This window comes from Danio rerio, chromosome 4 (assembly GCF_049306965.1).
Source record: "Danio rerio strain Tuebingen ecotype United States chromosome 4, GRCz12tu, whole genome shotgun sequence".
In the NCBI taxonomy this organism is placed as follows: domain Eukaryota; kingdom Metazoa; phylum Chordata; class Actinopteri; order Cypriniformes; family Danionidae; genus Danio; species Danio rerio.
In genome coordinates, this window is record NC_133179.1 from 44,823,520 (window position 1) to 44,841,381 (window position 17,862).

The 17,862-nt window shown below is 38.0% G+C and overlaps 1 protein-coding gene and 8 non-coding genes across 9 annotated transcripts; 8 read left to right on the forward strand and 1 right to left on the reverse strand.

Moving 5' to 3' along the window:
- The first annotated feature begins 2,418 nt into the window (after window positions 1–2,418).
- trnak-cuu (transfer RNA lysine (anticodon CUU)) lies at window positions 2,419–2,491 on the forward strand. Its single transcript has one exon. It is a non-coding gene; the product is annotated as a tRNA-Lys (tRNA).
- Window positions 2,492–3,267: 776 nt separating this feature from the next.
- Window positions 3,268–3,340, forward strand: trnak-cuu (transfer RNA lysine (anticodon CUU)). The gene has a single exon. It is a non-coding gene; the product is annotated as a tRNA-Lys (tRNA).
- A 775-nt stretch (window positions 3,341–4,115) lies between these two features.
- trnak-cuu (transfer RNA lysine (anticodon CUU)) lies at window positions 4,116–4,188 on the forward strand. Its single transcript has one exon. It is a non-coding gene; the product is annotated as a tRNA-Lys (tRNA).
- A 1,380-nt stretch (window positions 4,189–5,568) lies between these two features.
- trnan-guu (transfer RNA asparagine (anticodon GUU)) lies at window positions 5,569–5,642 on the forward strand. The gene has a single exon. It is a non-coding gene; the product is annotated as a tRNA-Asn (tRNA).
- A 168-nt stretch (window positions 5,643–5,810) lies between these two features.
- trnak-cuu (transfer RNA lysine (anticodon CUU)) lies at window positions 5,811–5,883 on the forward strand. Its single transcript has one exon. It is a non-coding gene; the product is annotated as a tRNA-Lys (tRNA).
- A 108-nt stretch (window positions 5,884–5,991) lies between these two features.
- Window positions 5,992–6,065, forward strand: trnan-guu (transfer RNA asparagine (anticodon GUU)). The gene has a single exon. It is a non-coding gene; the product is annotated as a tRNA-Asn (tRNA).
- Window positions 6,066–6,233: 168 nt separating this feature from the next.
- Window positions 6,234–6,306, forward strand: trnak-cuu (transfer RNA lysine (anticodon CUU)). Its single transcript has one exon. It is a non-coding gene; the product is annotated as a tRNA-Lys (tRNA).
- A 108-nt stretch (window positions 6,307–6,414) lies between these two features.
- Window positions 6,415–6,488, forward strand: trnan-guu (transfer RNA asparagine (anticodon GUU)). Its single transcript has one exon. It is a non-coding gene; the product is annotated as a tRNA-Asn (tRNA).
- A 1,062-nt stretch (window positions 6,489–7,550) lies between these two features.
- LOC141381706 (PWWP domain-containing DNA repair factor 3B-like) lies at window positions 7,551–8,561 on the reverse strand. Its single transcript, XM_073948046.1, has 5 exons — window positions 8,369–8,561; window positions 8,029–8,217; window positions 7,851–7,939; window positions 7,696–7,757; window positions 7,551–7,606 (listed from the first exon to the last, which is right to left on the reverse strand). The coding sequence occupies exons 1-5, from the start codon at window positions 8,411–8,413 to the stop codon at window positions 7,599–7,601; spliced, it is 393 nt and encodes a 130-aa protein (XP_073804147.1). The 5' UTR covers window positions 8,414–8,561; the 3' UTR covers window positions 7,551–7,598.
- Window positions 8,562–17,862: the final 9,301 nt, after the last annotated feature.

A 17,862-nucleotide genomic window follows, 5' to 3' on the forward strand; every position in this document is an offset into this window, starting at 1 on the left:
CAGACCTTTTGAGACAAAGGTCTGACTTTCTACCACTGTAGGTGACCTTTCACTAAGTCTCTGTGGTGCAGTCGGTTAGTGCGTTTGGCTGTTAACTGAAAGGTTGGTGGTTGAAGCCCACCCAGGGACGAATTAGGCATTTTGCTGCCTTGCAACTGCTAAACCGTGCACTGGGCATATATCCTGGGCCACATTCTGTCCAGCGTTACAAGATGAAATCAGGATTTAGCAGAACATTGTCACGGGTAGGGAAGGTATTACTGTAAACGGTTTCTAGCTCCTAAAAGAGCTTTTCATCAGCCCCGCTAGCTCAGTCGATAAAGCATGAGACTCTTAATCTCAGCGTCGTGGGTTAGAGCCCCACATTGGGCGTTTCTGTTACCTCTCTTTCTCTCAGCAAACTATCATTAGGGTTCATATAGCAGACCTTTTGAGACAAAGTTCAGGGTTTCTACCACTGTAGGTGACCTTTCATTAAGACTCTGTGGTGCAATCGGTTAGCGCGTTAGGCTGTTAACTGAAAGGTTGGTGGTTCAAGCCCACCCAGGGACGGATCAAGCGTTTTACTGCCTTGTAACTGCTAACACGTGCACTGGACATAGATCCTGGGCCACATTCTGCCCAGCGTTACAAGACGAAATCAGGATTTAGCAGAACATTGTCACGGGTAGGGAAGGTATTACTGTAAACAGTGTTTAGCTCTTAAAAGTTCATCTCATCAGCCCGGCTACCTCAGTCGGTAGAGCATGAGACTCTTAATCTCAGGGTCGTGGGTTCGAGCCCCTCGTTGGGCGTTCCTGTTATTTTTCTCTCTCTCTCCCAGCAAACTTACATTAGGGTTCATGTAGCAGACTTTGAGACAAAGTTCCGCGTTTCTACCACTGTAGGTGACCTTTCACTAAGTCTCTGTGGCTCAATCGGTTAGCGCGTTCGGCTGTTAACTGAAAGGTTGGTGGATCTAGCCCACCCAGGAACGAATTAGGCATTTTGCTGACTTGCAACTGCTAACACGTGCACTGGACATAGATCCTGGGCCACATTCTGTCCAGCGTTACAAGATGAAATCAGGATTTAGCAGAATATTGTCACGGGTAGGAAAGGTATTACTGTTAACAGTGTCTAGTTCTAGTGGTGACTGCTCATTCGCCTGGCTAGCTCAGTCGGTAGAGCATGAAACACTTAATGTCAGGGTCGTGGGTTCGAGCCCCACGTTGGGCGTTTCTGTTACTTTTCTCTCTCTCTCTCAGCAAACTTACATTAGGCTTCATATAGCAGACCTTTTGAGACAAAGTTCTGACTTTCTACCACTGTAGGTGACCTTTCACTAAGTCTCTGTGGTGCAGTCGGTTAGCGCGTTTGGCTGTTAACTGAAAGGTTGGTGGTTGAAGCCCACCCAGGGACGAATTGGGCATTTTGCTGCTTTGCAACTGCTAAACCGTGCACTGGGCATATATCCTGGGCCACATTCTGTCCAGCGTTACAAGATGAAATCAGTATTTAGCAGAACATTGTCACGGGTAGGGAAGGTATTACTGTAAACGGTTTCTAGCTCCTAAAAGAGCTTTTCATCAGCCCCGCTAGCTCAGTCGATAAAGCATGAGACTCTTAATCTCAGCGTCGTGGGTTAGAGCCCCACATTGGGCGTTTCTGTTACCTCTCTTTCTCTCAGCAAACTATCATTAGGGTTCATATAGCAGACCTTTTGAGACAAAGTTCAGCGTTTCTACCACTGTAGGTGACCTTTCACTAAAACTCTGTGGTGCAATCGGTTAGCGCGTTAGGCTGTTAACTGAAAGGTTGGTGGTTCAAGCCCACCCAGGGACGGACCAAGCGTTTTGCTGCCTTGTAACTGCTAACACGTGCACTGGACATAGATCCTGGGCCACATTCTGCCCAGCGTTACAAGACGAAATCAGGATTTAGCAGAACATTGTCACGGGTAGGGAAGGTATTACTGTAAACAGTGTTTAGCTCTTAAAAGTTCATCTCATCAGCCCGGCTACCTCCGTCGGTAGAGCATGAGACTCTTAATGTCAGGGTCGTGGGTTCGAGCCCCACGTTGGGCGTTCCTGTTATTTTTCTCTCTCTCTCTCCCAGCAAACTTACATTAGGGTTCATGTAGCAGACTTTGAGACAAAGTTCCGCGTTTCTACCACTGTAGGTGACCTTTCACTAAGTCTCTGTGGCTCAATAGGTTAGCGCGCTCGGCTGTTAACTGAAAGGTTGGTGGTTCAAGATCACCCAGGGACGAATTAGGCATTTTGCTGCCTTGCAACTGCTAACATGTGCACTGGACATAGATCCTGGGCCACATTCTGTCCAGCGTTACAAGATGAAATCAGGATTTAGCAGAAGATTGTCACGGGTAGGAAGGTATTACTGTAAACGGTTTCTGGTTCCTAAAAGAGCTTCTCATCAGCCCGGCTAGCTCAGTCGGTAGAGCATGAGACTCTTAATCTCAGGGTCGTGGGTTCGAGCCCCACGTTGGGCGTTCATGTTACTTTTCTCTCTCTCTCCCAGCAAACTTACATTAGGGTTCATGTAGCAGACTTTGAGACAAAGTTCCGCGTTTCTACCAATGTAGGTGACCTTTCAGTAAGTCTCTGTGGCGCAATCAGTTAGCGCGTTCGGCTGTTAACTAAAAGGTTGGTGGATCTAGCCCACCCAGGAACGAGTTAGGCATTTTGCTGCCTTGCAACTGCTAACACGTGCACTGGACATAGATCCTGGGCCACATTCTGTCCAGCGTTACAAGATGAAATCAGGATTTAGCAGAATATTGTCACGGGTAGGAAAGGTATTACTGTTAACAGTGTCTAGTTCTAGTGGTGACTGCTCATTCGCCTGGCTAGCTCAGTCGGTAGAGCATGAAACACTAAATGTCAGGGTCGTGGGTTCGAGCCCCACGTTGGGCGTTTCTGTTACTTTTCTCTCTCTCTCTCAGCAAACTTACATTAGGCTTCATATAGCAGACCTTTTGAGACAAAGTTCTGACTTTCTACCACTGTAGGTGACCTTTCACTAAGTCTCTGTGGTGCAGTCGGTTAGCGCGTTTGGCTGTTAACTGAAAGGTTGGTGGTTGAAGCCCACCCAGGGACGAATTGGGCATTTTGCTGCCTTGCAACTGCTAACATGTGCACTGGACATAGATCCTGGGCCACATTCTGTCCAGCGTTACAAGATGAAATCAGGATTTAGCAGAACTTTGTCACGGGTAGAAAGGTATTACTGTAAACGGTTTCTGGTTCCTAAAACAGCTTCTCATCAGCCCGGCTAGCTCAGTCGGTAGAGCATGAGACTCTTAATCTCAGGGTTGTGGGTTCGAGCCCCACGTTGGGCGTTCCTGTTACTTTTCTCTCTCTCTCCCAGCAAACTTACATAAGGTTACATGTAGCAGACTTTGAGACAAAGTTACGCGTTTCTACAACTGTAGTTGACTTTTCACTAAGTCTCTGTGGTGCAATCGGTTTGCGCGTTCGGCTGTTAACTGAAAGGTTGGTGGTTCAAGCCCACCCAGGGACGAATTAGGCATTTTGCTGCCTTGCAACTGCTAACACGTGCACTGGACATAGATCCTGGGCCACATTCTGTCCAGCGTTACAAGATGAAATCAGGATTTAGCAGAATATTGTCACGGGTAGGGAAGGTATTACTGTTAACAGTGTCTATTTCTAGTGGTGACTCCTTATTCGCCTGGCTAGCTCAGTCGGTAGAGCTCGAGACTCTTAATGTCAGGGTCGTGGGTTCGAGCCCCTCGTTGGGCGTTTCTGTTACTTTTCTCTCTCTCTTAGCAAACTTACATTAGGGTTCATATAGCAGACCTTTTGAGACAAAGTTCTGACTTTCTACCACTGTAGGTGACTTTTCACTAAGTCTCTGTGGTGCAATCGGTTAGCGCGTTTGGCTGTTAACTGAAAGGTTGGTGGTTCAAGCCCACCCAGGGACGAATTAGGCATTTTGCTGCCTTGCAACTGCTAAACCGTGCACTGGGCATATATCCTGGGCCACATTCTGTCCAGCGTTACAAGATGAAATCAGGATTTAGCAGAAGATTGTCACGGGTAGGGAAGGTATTACTGTAAAGGGTTTCTGGTTCCTAAAAGATCTTCTCATCAGCCCGGCTAGCTCAGTCGGTAGAGCATGAGACTCTTAATCTCAGGGTCGTGGGTTCGAGCCCCACGTTGGGCGTTTCTGTTACATTTCTCTCTCTCTCCCAGCAAACTTACATTAGGATTCATGTAGCAGACTTTGAGACAAAGTTCCGCGTTTCTACCAATGTAGGTGACCTTTCAGTAAGTCTCTGTGGCGCAATCAGTTAGCGTGTTCGGCTGTTAACTAAAAGGTTGGTGGATCTAGCCCACCCAGGAACGAGTTAGGCATTTTGCTGCCTTGCAACTGCTAACACGTGCACTGGACATAGATCCTGGGCCACATTCTGTCCAGCGTTACAAGATGAAATCAGGATTTAGCAGAATATTGTCACGGGTAGGAAAGGTATTACTGTTAACAGTGTCTAGTTCTAGTGGTGACTGCTCATTCGCCTGGCTAGCTCAGTCGGTAGAGCATGAAACACTAAATGTCAGGGTCGTGGGTTCGAGCCCCACGTTGGGCGTTTCTGTTACTTTTCTCTCTCTCTCTCAGCAAACTTACATTAGGCTTCATATAGCAGACCTTTTGAGACAAAGTTCTGACTTTCTACCACTGTAGGTGACCTTTCACTAAGTCTCTGTGGTGCAGTCGGTTAGCGCGTTTGGCTGTTAACTGAAAGGTTGGTGGTTGAAGCCCACCCAGGGACAAATTGGGCATTTTGCTGCCTTGCAACTGCTAAACCGTGCACTGGGCATATATCCTGGGCCACATTCTGTCCAGCGTTACAAGATGAAATCAGTATTTAGCAGAACATTGTCACGGGTAGGGAAGGTATTACTGTAAACGGTTTCTAGCTCCTAAAAGAGCTTTTCATCAGCCCCGCTAGCTCAGTCGATAAAGCATGAGACTCTTAATCTCAGCGTCGTGGGTTAGAGCCCCACATTGGGCGTTTCTGTTACCTCTCTTTCTCTCAGCAAACTATCATTAGGGTTCATATAGCAGACCTTTTGAGACAAAGTTCAGCGTTTCTACCACTGTAGGTGACCTTTCACTAAAACTCTGTGGTGCAATCGGTTAGCGCGTTAGGCTGTTAGCTGAAAGGTTGGTGGTTCAAGCCCACCCAGGGACGGATCAAGCATTTTACTGCCTTGTAACTGCTAACACGTGCACTGGACATAGATCCTGGGCCACATTCTGCCCAGCGTTACAAGACGAAATCAGGATTTAGCAGAACATTGTCACGGGTAGGGAAGGTATTACTGTAAACAGTGTTTAGCTCTTAAAAGTTCATCTCATCAGCCCGGCTACCTCAGTCGGTAGAGCATGAGACTCTTAATGTCAGGGTCGTGGGTTCGAGCCCCACGTTGGGCGTTCCTGTTATTTTTCTCTCTCTCTCCCAGCAAACTTACATTAGGGTTCATGTAGCAGACTTTGAGACAAAGTTCCGCGTTTCTACCACTGTAGGTGACTTTTCACTAAGTCTCTGTGGCGCAATCGGTTAGCGCGTTCGGCTGTTAACTGCAAGGTTGGTGGTTCAAGCCCACCCAGGGACGAGTTAGGCATTTTGCTGCCTTGCAACTGCTAACACGTGCACTGGACATAGATCCTGGGCCACATTCTGTCCAGCGTTACAAGATGAAATCAGGATTTAGCAGAAGATTGTCACGGGTAGGAAGGTATTACTGTAAACGGTTTCTGGTTCCTAAACGAGCTTCTCATCAGCCCGGCTAGCTCAGTCGGTAGAGCATGAGACTCTTAATCTCAGGGTCGTGGGTTCGAGCCCCACGTTGGGCGTTCCTGTTACTTTTCTCTCTCTCTCCCAGCAAACTTACATAAGGTTTCGTGTAGCAGACTTTGAGACAAAGTTACGCGTTTCTACCACTGTAGGTGACTTTTCACTAAGTCTCTGTGGCGCAATCGGTTAGCGCGTTCGGCTGTTAACTGAAAGGTTGGTGGTTCAAGCCCACCCAGGGACGAATTAGGCATTTTGCTGCTTTGCAACTGCTAACACGTGCACTGGACATAGATCCTGGGCCACATTCTGTCCAGCGTTACAAGATGAAATCAGGATTTAGCAGAAGATTGTCACGGGTAGGAAGGTATTACTGTAAACGGTTTCTGGTTCCTAAAAGAGCTTCTCATCAGCCCGGCTAGCTCAGTCGGTAGAGCATGAGACTCTTAATGTCAGGGTCGTGGGTTCGAGCCCCACGTTGGGCGTTCATGTTACTTTTCTCTCTCTCTCCCAGCAAACTTACATAAGGTTTCATGTAACAGACTTTGAGACAAAGTTACGCGTTTCTACCACTGTAGGTGACTTTTCACTAAGTCTCTGTGGCGCAATCGGTTAGCGCGTTCGGCTGTTAACTGAAAGGTTGGTGGTTCAAGCCCACCCAGGGACGAATTAGGCATTTTGCTGCCTTGCAACTGCTAACACGTGCACTGGACATAGATCCTGGGCCACATTCTGTCCAGCGTTACAAGATGAAATCAGGATTTAGCAGAATATTGTCACGGGTAGGGAAGGTATTACTGTAAAGGGTTTCTGGTTCCTAAAAGATCTTCTCATCAGCCCGGCTAGCTCAGTCGGTAGAGCATGAGACTCTTAATCTCAGGGTCGTGGGCTGAGCCCCACGTTGGGCGTTTCTGTTACTTTTCTCTCTCAGCAAACTTACATTAGGGTTCATATAGCAGACCTTTTTAGACAAAGTTCCGCGTTTCTACCACTGTAGGTGACTTTTCACTAAGTCTCTGTGGCACAATCGGTTAGCGCGTTTGGCTGTTAACTGAAAGGTTGGTGGTTCAAGCCCACCCAGGGACGGATCAATCATTTTGCTGCCTTGCAACTGCTAACATGTGCACTGGACAAAGATCCTGGGCCACATTCTGTCCAGCGTTACAAGATGAAATCAGGATTTAGCAGAACATTGTCATGGGTAGGGAAGGTATCACTGTTAACAGTGTCTAGACAAAGTTCCGCGTTTCTACCACTGTAGGTGACCATTCCCTAAGTCTCTGTGGCAACATTATGAAGCTGCAGGCCCCGAGACCCAACCGCATGCTCAGACCTGCTCGCTCAGACCAGCACTTCCAGACCTATCATTTTCTCAGACAGTGCCACCTGCTGTTGGAAAAATTGCCTAACCTGAATTCATTGATGTATAAATTGTAAATTACACTATTTTTCTACTATAAAATATTGCACTATGATTGAATACATTATTATATAAAATATTAAACATACTAGATTATGATTTAATGCATTAAGTCTGTTGTATTTTAATTAACTGTATTTGTAAATAGATATTTTTCAGTTACTTAAATATTTTCAGTCATTTATTGTTTTTGTTGTTGTTTTTTGTTTTTAAATCATTAAGGATTTATCAAACTCTTTAGTATCGAGTTGAGGGAATGAACATTATCTTATTATTCACAGAATAAATGATAGTTCTCTGAGTAATTTTCTCACACCAAACTTTATTTTTTTATAAATTTTCATGAGGTCCTACAAGTCATCGAGCTGTAAAAAATGCAGAGAAAAATTGTGAAAAACAATACTTGGATTAATAAATGTATTTATTACATATAAAATAAAATAAAATGCTTTACATTCTTGTTGGGGAGATTTTTCCATTTCTCGAGCAATTCTTCTGTTAAATTCCTCAACTTCACTAAAAAAAAAAATAAATGCTGTTGTCAGAAATTGTGTTTAACATAAAAACTTAACAGCTTTTGTACAAAAAAAAAAAAAAATGTAAACATACCTTGCGTGATAAATGTGGCCCTGGAGGAAGACATCTTCAGCCTCCTGCCAAGACAAGCCTTGTAACTCGGAAATGCCATGAGATATGGCCTGTACAAACATACAGATAAACCAATTAATAAAATAAAACACACTGCAGAACATAAGCATGCTCATGTACATACATGTTTTGTGATTACCTCTGGGAGGAGACATCCACAAAAGAACTCCACCTCATCATTGAAGGTCAGCTGTGTTTTGATTTTATTAAGAATTCCTCTGATGTAGTCACAAATGATTGACTGGGACTGCTCATTCTCAATGTAGACAGGCACTTGAGAACGGAGTTTTAGTGGAAACCAATTTGACCTTTTCCCACCGAGTATATCCTTTGGGCCATAGAAGGAAATTATATTTCATATGTAAATGCACAAGTAATTAATTATATTTGGCAAATAATAGTTAAGTTGTCACTTGACTATATTTAAGTCAACCATACTCAGTGTCTAGAGGAGTAATTTAAAGTGGAACCATCTATACCACCAAATGCTGCTCTGCTGATTTTGATGTGATAATCAAGTCCATTAATCTTTTGTCATTCCTTTCCCGATCTTGAACTGCTTTGACATGTGCCGGAAGATTGGATGTGGTTTTTCTTTTCACCCTAAAAAGGAGCAGAATCTTTCCATCCAAGACACTTCTTGCCTCCTCAGTCCAGAAAGCAAATCTGTGCCCATAGCTTTTAATAACAAGACAAGACAAAATCCATAATTACTGTGTAACGAGGAGACTGACACGGAGGGATCCATTATGCAGTATTTATTAATCACAACTTCACTCAAACACACAATATGCACCGGAGTGCACAAACACATCCACAGTAGTAGTATGGGTATCAAGACTGATGACGAACAGACACAGAGTGAGTTACCAGGCATGAGTGGAAGGGAGTGAGCAAGAACCAGGATCCGTTATGCAGGCTTGGTTCAAGGGCAGGCAGCAAAGATCAGAGTCCGTATAACAGGCGTGGTTCGTGGGCAGGCAGAGAGAGAGTCAGAGTCCGTATAACAAGCGTGGGTCGTGGGCAGGCAGAAGGCGAAGCAAAGTAAGAGACAGGCTGGAGTCATGCACAGGAGATCAGGCTGGAGATCATGCTCAGAAATGCTGGCCGGGGCTAAACAAGACTTTGCCCTGAACGAGTGCTTGAGTGCGGCTTATAAGAGGTACGTGGGTCATTAGCCAGATTCCAATCAGGTGTATGCGCAATCAGTGTAGATGGATGACGTAATGCTAAAAGTCCGGAGATGGTGGCCTCTGCTGGCCAGCGAGGGGAGTTACTGGGACCGAGTCGGTGACATACTGGTCACCGGTAAGAGAGATTTTAAGTATGTTTTGTTATTCATGTTACAAGTTGTTGTATTGACACAATATACATTTTTAATTTTACAGATTTACAAGAAAAATAAATAAATAAATACTGACATACCCATCAATTTGAAATTGTTCCATGAGTAGAAGGCACCACCACTGACGGATGATAGGTATATCCATCTGAAAGAAAGACTGTTTAGTCTGACAGTTAACCAACATGTTTTTGTTAATACATGATGTTGGGTGTGCTTGCAATAACCATGCCCCTTTTTTTAAAAGATATGTTGCTTAGAAGAAAGCAAGATAATATACACTAAAATAGTTACATTTTAGCTATGATTAAGAAAAGCACCAACCAAATAAAGTTACATAAATAATAAAATAATACCTCCTGGAATTGAAACCCAATGCCACACACCATTGAGAGGGTGTACTGAAAAGAGAGAAGCCACAGTCATTTACAATGTTTACAAAATCTTTAAATCAATTAACTCAATTTATATCTTACCATGAGTACAAAAACACCACAATCATTCCCTCTTGTCTGACGTGGCAAAGCCTAAAATAGGCAAAGCAAATCAATTTTATTTTAGAATAATGTACAAAAAATTTAATTGTTGTAAAAGCCAAATAATAATTTTTTTAAGTTGATTCCTCACTGGAAAATCATATCCAGTCTTTTCAGACCATGTCCCATGATCCACTTGGTAAGCAATTTTCCTGTAAACAAAACATAGTAGTAATACTAACAATTACAGCTCACCTCAACTCTAGAACACCATGCATAAAAAAGGCTAGATGAACATAGCCAGAAGTTCAAGAAACGGCTATAGGAACGTAGCCAAAAGTGGCAGAACTATAATACACGGTTAGGAAATAAATAGAAATGGCTATAGGAACGTAGCCATATATCACATAAAGGCTAAAACATGTCTTAGTTTATTGATAGACCTTAAAATTGCCCTGTATTCTTCATCTCCAAATCATGATTCATGCTCTGCGTACAGAGAGTCTAAAAACACCATCTCTCTTCGAAGCGGCATCATTATCTACAATGTTAAAGGTGTAAAAATATTTCATTTGAACATTATTGCTTCTTCCAAGATTTTTCAGTGTTTTATTTTAGAAACACACACATTGCAATACCAATTAATTTATGCACTAGACATTTCAATATTTTCTTACACAGACAACAAAGCGGTCTGGTCCATTGGCATTTGTCCATGCTGGAAAGGCTAACAGGTCTTTCAAGTCTGCATCTTCCTAGAATTGATCAGGACAGTTATGTCGTTTAATTTAGGTTGTACTTCTCACACAGTAAATACAGTACATACACGCACCGGTAATCCAGTAACAATGTTGTTAGGAGTTTCTTTCCACACAGGGACAACATAAAAGTCCTCAATGTATATGTCCTTGCCCTACATGAATAAAAAGAAACTGTTGACAATGACATGAACATTTTCACACAGTTTAGAAATAGTTTTTTTTTTTTTTTTTTGGATCAAGTTAAAACAATCTATATAAATATTATGTTTTATAGTACATACAATTTGTCGAGCCATTTCACAAATAAGCTTCATGCAGGCGTTTTCAATCTGCAATAAATACTTTGATAAGTCAATGTTTTTAATAAAAAAAAAGTTATAATAAAAAAACAGACTGCTTACATGGGAGTCCATGTCCCTCAACAATCCAAGGCTCCAAAATTCTTCTCGAATAAGGCACACTTGCCCCTCCTTCACAATTATTTCACTGCCAGGGCGATTTCGGTCCAGCACATAATCAAGCTGTAATAATAATAACAATAAATATGTGTGTGTGTGTGCGTTTGTATGTAATTGTAATTGTTCACCCGTTTCTCTTGTAATGGATGCCAGTCCCTCTCCCAAGGCTTAGTAGGTTCCAAAAATTCAGAAGAGTGGTCGGTTCACAAGCTGTTTTTTTCTGTAATTGGTACTGATGACAGAGGAGATGTGACTGATGTTATGCCTGGTGATGCAGCGGTCGTTTGTAAAGTCACAATATTTTCTGGCAGTGCTGTCAGTGGTCCTTAGAGTACATTAAATCATCAAAATTAGAAAATAACACATAATAGTTAGAGAACAGAAACTTGACACTGAGCAACTGGAAAGAACAGTCAAATTACCAAGTGACATGTCCATGCATTTCTCTGTGGAGGATGGATTTTCTATAAATACAAATATACACATAAGTACAGTTATGGATATAGTGATGTATTTGTTACAAAGTAAGGGAAACATTACCTAACACAACCTGGCTGTGGTCATTCATGTGAATGTTTGTGTTGAATTCCTTTTTTATGTCATGAAGACATTTCTCGTTTTTTCTGACAGTGTAATGGTGGATGATGTTTCGCATGAGGAAAACATGTGTGGATGGCAATGCCATGTTCATAAAGTAGTTATTTTTCTTTAGCTTTGAAAAAAGCTGTTCTGCAGCCTGACTGTTAACTTTGCCAGCTAGTTGAGGCACAAGATGAAGCTTCCTCAGTGAATCACGAGGATCTTTTGTGTTGTCTTCGTAAAAGCGGTCTTACAGAACATAGTGTTCTGCAGAACCAGTTATTGGATGACCATCCGGATCTTGACTTTGCTTTTTTGCAGTGAGCCACGGCAGAGTTACCCGTAATGTTCCTGATTTTGCTTTTGCAATATTTTCAGTGGTTGGTCCAAGTAACCTTCCCTCGAAAGGTGTGAAAGTTATGGGTTGCCTCATTTGTGTGGGTGGACAGTCCACGGGCAAAGTCCTAAATAACAACATTAGGCAGATGCTTCCAAGACAGAAGCATATCTGCAAAATCCCGTGGACTTTCTGCCCGCAGATTACGTTTTATACTGTAAACTATACCACAAGGACACATGATGACAGCCCAACCTCCTGGAACAGACAAAAAAGATAAGCAAATAGTTAAGAAAACATAATCAAATCCCATTAATGACATTGGGACTTAAATGACCATAGGTTATGATGGAGGGCAGTGGCATTAACCTTAACAAAGTATACTTTTAAAAAATTTAAAGATGCAGTGTCTCAGAGATGTAAATACACTCCCCCACACGGAAAGCAACAATAGGTGTCAGACGAGGCCACCTCCAACACCCCCCCAGAGCTGTACACCACCAGTCACTCCCCAATCAGTGCCAAGCAGAAAACAGGACCCATTGTGTCTATGTGACTTTGTACATTTCTGATTTATTTGTAATATTTTAATGTGCAACATTGAGGTTTACCTGAAGCAGCCCAAATCTTTTCAAAAACCTTGTCATAGGCCTCTCTTGACCTCATCTCCTCCGAAAGTCGCAGGAGAAGATCTGTGCGAGAGCCTTTGGCATCTAAACCACACTCTTGACACAGTCTTCTTATCACTCCCACCTATCACATAAAACACACATGTTAAATGAAATGCCAACACTGACAAATAATACATATAATTAGCATTAAATATTTTACTTTCTGTTTTGAAAGTTCGTCCTTTAAGCGATCTTCAGAGACAGTTATTTCTGTTCGTTCTGCAGTTTTTGCTTTGTGCACTTTCTCCAATTCAGTGTTGAGAACAATATTCGCTATGCGAGTCTTACTCCCGATCCAGGGTGCCCAAAAGTTATAACTAGGTGTAACACAAAATGGATTGTTTTTTTTTACCTTTAGGACAAACAAACATGTTAGTACATCAGTGAATTTAGATTGTACTCCTGAAAACACTTATGAAATTAAATAATGATGACATGCCATTCCTGATATAATAAATTTCCTTACTTGAAAAAAATCCTCGAGCAATTCGTTCTTCTGTCAGTGCCTTCCAAACATATCTAAATCCACCTCTCCATTAAAATCTTGTGGAGGCTGTGAAAGATCACTCACTAAAGAAAAGAAATACTTACTATAAACTTACTAATAGTTTTACTAATAAGACTTACCTCTCTGCAGTAAAAAGGAAAGATACAGGTGACATGAAAGACACAGATGGATGGTCACCACAAGATACACATGAATACTTGTATTCATGGTCAGTTAGGGCCTCAAAATGCAGATAGCCGTGGAGAAGAATAATTGCTGAGGGGAACTGTACACCTGTAGTTATCTCTAAGTACTCCACTACTCTGCTGACTGCTGTATGCACCTATGATAAAGAAATCAGTTAATCAGTACTTATATAGGCAAGGCAAGGCAAGTTTATTTATATAGCACATTTCATACACAATGGTAATTCAAAGTGCTTTACATAAACAAGAATAAAAGAGACAAGTATAAGAAAATAAAAACAAAGAATAAAAATGATTTTAAAAACAGTTAAAAACAGAAAACATAATAGTCTTGATTTGAATGTACCTAATGTTGCCTAACATAAAATCAACACTATGAAGAAATCCTATTGTTGTAAAAAATAATATATTGTATAACATATAATATATGTATTGTATAACGATTACCTGCAACAGGTTTCTTATGGTGAGGCAGAGAGAGAGTTCAAGGAGGACATGGTCATTGAAGTTATGCAAACCATTAGCCCACTCTTGGTAACGGTACACCATTCCACAGAAAGGACAGAATTTGTAGTAGGTTGAAATATCTGCAGATACAGAATGTAAATTAAATGGTTTGGTATCTTTTTCATAATTAAAATAAAATAAAAAATGTAAGTAACTATTATCCACCTTGGACAATTCCTGTAGTTGTAAGAATTTTCGCTTTACGTGTAATGCAGACAGGATCACTGAGCAATGTGCGGTCTGAGCAGTGGTAGCACATTGTCTCATCAGGGATTAGGTGTTTTGGAAATTCCTTATAGTCTGAAGAAAGCCTCAAATGACTGGGAATAGTAGATGGTAGCTTTTTATTCATTAAGATGTATTCTACTATGCTCTTTACTTTAGCAATGTCCTTTGGAGGGTAATTCTCACTTTCATCACTTTCCTCCATCGCTGCTGCCTGAAATTCTTCAGCGCTTTCAGTGCTCCGAACTTTTCGGAAGAGTTCAGGGTGAATTTGAAAGAGGTGCCATTTTGCTATGTATTTATGGGTACATGATCTCTGGGTTTTTGCATAGGGACAGTGCCATGAATTCTTCTTGGTGTCATATGATACCATAACTCTGCCCAGTCTACTATAATATGATATATTAGGCTCGTAGACCGATATGAACCTTTTTGTTGGTGGGACTCCAATCTTGGATTCAACTGCCAGCCGTCGGTGGTTTGCCGTCTCAGGAATGTCAGGTGCTTGCAGCGGGAGGTTGTTTCGTTAGCGCTTCCGCTTTCGTTAGTGAAGTTCTTTTGCTGAACGTTTGTAGATCCCGTCGTGTTCTTCAAGCTATGTCGTTTGAGCACTGTGCTGATAGGCTGACGTAAGAAAACAGGACACAAAATATACAAGGCAAAAGTGCAAAGCACGGAGCTCTAGGCAAAGGCGGTCCGAACCGCAGCAAAGCAGGAGGTCGACATGTCCAAATAGACCAAATCAGAAACTAAGCAGAGAAAAACGGCATCTGTAGAGAAAGAAAACAGATGGAACAGGTGGTTTGCAAGCACAGGTACGTCTGCTGCAAGTACAGCGCCGTCAGGAGACAGGGGTTGCTGGCCCATTCCCCAAGCTCGGTGGCTGGACATCACCGTCCTGGAGTACGGCCGATAGAAAACGGCGGCTGACGGCTGAATTTTTGAAAAAGAACAAAAAATGAAATATTTTTAAAAAATAACAAAAAATCAAATTTTTTTTAAAAATAAAAAAAATCGAAATTTTTTGAAAAATAACAAAAATAAAATTTTTTTGAAAAATCACCAAAAAATGAATTTTTTGAAAAATCACCAAAAATGAAAATTTTATGAAAAATCACAAAAAATGATTTTTTTTCTAAAAATCACAAAAAAATGAAAAATTTGTGAAAAAATAACAAAAAATGAAATTTTTTCGAAAAATAAAAAATGATAATTTTTTGAAAAATAACAAAAATTTAATTTTTTCTAAAAATCACCAAAAATGAACAATTTTTGAAAAATAACAAAAAATAAAATTTTTGAAAAATCACAAAAAATGAAAATTTTTTGAAAAATCGCAAAAAATCACAAAAAATGAAATTTTTTCGAAAAATCAAAAAAATGAATATATTTTGAAAAATCGCAAAAAATCACAAAAAATGAAATTTTTTCGAAAAATCAAAAAAATGAATATATTTTGAAAAATCGCAAAAATCACAAAAAATGAACATTTTTTAAAAAATAACAAAAAATGAAATTTTTTGAAAAATAACAAAAAATCACAAAAAATTAAAAATTTTTGAAAAATCGCAAAATATGAAATTTTTTTGAAAAATCGCAAAATATGAAATTTTTTTGAAAAATCACAAAAAATGAAAATTTTTTGAAAAATCACAAAAATTTAATTTTTTTGAAAAATCGCAAAAAATGAAAATTTTTTGAAAAATCGCAAAAATCACAAAAAATGAAATTTATTTGAAAAATCACAAAAAATCACCAAAAATGACATTTTTTTATATATCGCAAAAAATGAGAATTTCTTGAAAAATCGCAAAAAATCACAAAAAATTAAATTTTTTTGAAAAATCGCAAAATATGAAAATTTTTTGAAAAATCGCAAAAAATCACAAAAAATGAAAAATTTTGAAAAATCACAAAAAATTAAATTTTTTTGAAAAATCGCAAAATATGATTTCTTTTTGAAAAATCGCAAAAAATCACAAAAAATGAAAATTTTTGAAAAATCGCAAAAAATGAATTTTTTGAAAAATCACAAAAAATGAAATTTTTTGAAAAATCGCATAAAATCACAAAAAATTAAAATTTTTTGAAAAATCTCAAAAAAATCACAAAAATTGAAATTTTTTTGAAAAATCACAAAAAATCACAAAAATTGAAATTTTTTTTAAAAAATCACAAAAAATGAAAATTTTTTTAAAAATCGCAGAAAATCACAAAATATGAACATTTTTTGAAAAATCACAAAAAATTAAATTTTTTTGAAAAATTGCAAAAAATGAAAATTTTTTGAAAAATCGCAAAAGATGAACATTTTTTGAAAAGTCGCATAAAATCACAAAAAATTAAAATTTTTGGAAAAATCGCAGAAAAATTAAAATTTTTTGAAAAATCACAAAATATCACAAAAATTGAAAATTTTTTGAAAAATCACAAAAAATTACAATTTTTTAAAAATCGCAGAAAATCACAAAAAATGAAATTTTTTTGAAAAATCGCAAAATATGAAAATTTTTTGAAAAATTACAAAAAATGAAAATTTTTTTAAAAATCGCAAAAAATCACAAAAAATGAAAATTTTTTAATTATCGCAAAAAATGAAAATTTCTTGAAAAATCGCAAAAAATCACAAAAAATAAAATTATTTTGAAAAATCGCAAAATATGAAATTTTTTTGAAAAATCGCAAAAAATCACAAAAAATGAAAAATTTTTGAAAAATCACAAAAAATTAAATTTTTTTGAAAAATCGCAAAATATGATTTCTTTTTGAAAAATCGCAAAAAATCACAAAAAATGAAAATTTTTGAAAAATCGCAAAAAATGAAAATTTTTTGAAAAATCACAAAAAATTTCATTTTTTGTGATTTTTCAAAAAATGAAAATTTTTTGAAAAATCTCAAAAAATCACAAAAATTGAAAATTTTTTGAAAAATCACAAAAAATCACAAAAATTGAAAAAAAATTTTAAAAATCACAAAAAATGAAAATTTTTTTAAAAATCGCAGAAAATCACAAAATATGAAAATTTTTTGAAAAATCACAAAAAATGAAACTTTTTTGAAAAATCGCAAAATATGAAAATTTTTTGAAAAATCACAAAAAATGAAAATTTTTTGAAAAATCACAAAAAATGAAATTTTTTTGAAAAATTGCAAAAAATGAAAATTTTTTGAAAAATCGCAAAAGATGAACATTTTTTGAAAAGTCGCATAAAATCACAAAAAATGAAAATTTTTGGAAAAATCGCAGAAAAATTAAAATTTTTTGAAAAATCACAAAATATCACAAAAATTGAAAATTTTTTGAAAAATCACAAAAAATTACAATTTTTTAAAAATCGCAGAAAATCACAAAAAATGAAATTTTTTTGAAAAATCGCAAAATATGAAAATTTTTTGAAAAATCACAAAAAATGAAAAATTTTTGAAAAATCGCAAAATATGAAATTTTTTTGAAAAATCGCAAAAAATCACAAAAAATGAAATTTTTTCGAAAAATCAAAAAAATGAATATATTTTGAAAAATCGCAAAAAATCACAAAAAATAAACATTTGTTAAAAAATAACAAAAAATGAAATTTTTTGAAAAATAACAAAAAATCACAAAAAATTAAAAATTTTTGAAAAATCGCAAAATATGAAATTTTTTTGAAAAATCGCAAAATATGAAATTTTTTTGAAAAATCACAAAAAATGAAAATTTTTTACAAAATCACAAAAATTAAATTTTTTTGAAAAATCGCAAAAAATGAAAATTTTTTGAAAAATCGCAAAAATCACAAAAAATGAAATTTATTTGAAAAATCACAAAAAATCACCAAAAATGAAATTTTTTTTAATTATCGCAAAAAATGAAAATTTCTTGAAAAATCGCAAAAAATCACAAAAAATTAAATTTTTTTGAAAAATCGCAAAATATGAAATTT

Coding starts and splice junctions, on each gene's coding strand:
- LOC141381706 (XM_073948046.1), bottom strand. CDS start 8,413: ATGGACTTGATTATCACATCAAAATCAGCAGAGCAGCATTTGGTG. Junction 8,218..8,368: donor CAGCAGAGCAGCATTTGGTG/GTATAGATGGTT, acceptor TATGGCCCAAAG/GATATACTCGGTGGGAAAAG. Junction 7,940..8,028: donor GTGGATGTCTCCTCCCAGAG/GTAATCACAAAA, acceptor ATGTTTGTACAG/GCCATATCTCATGGCATTTC.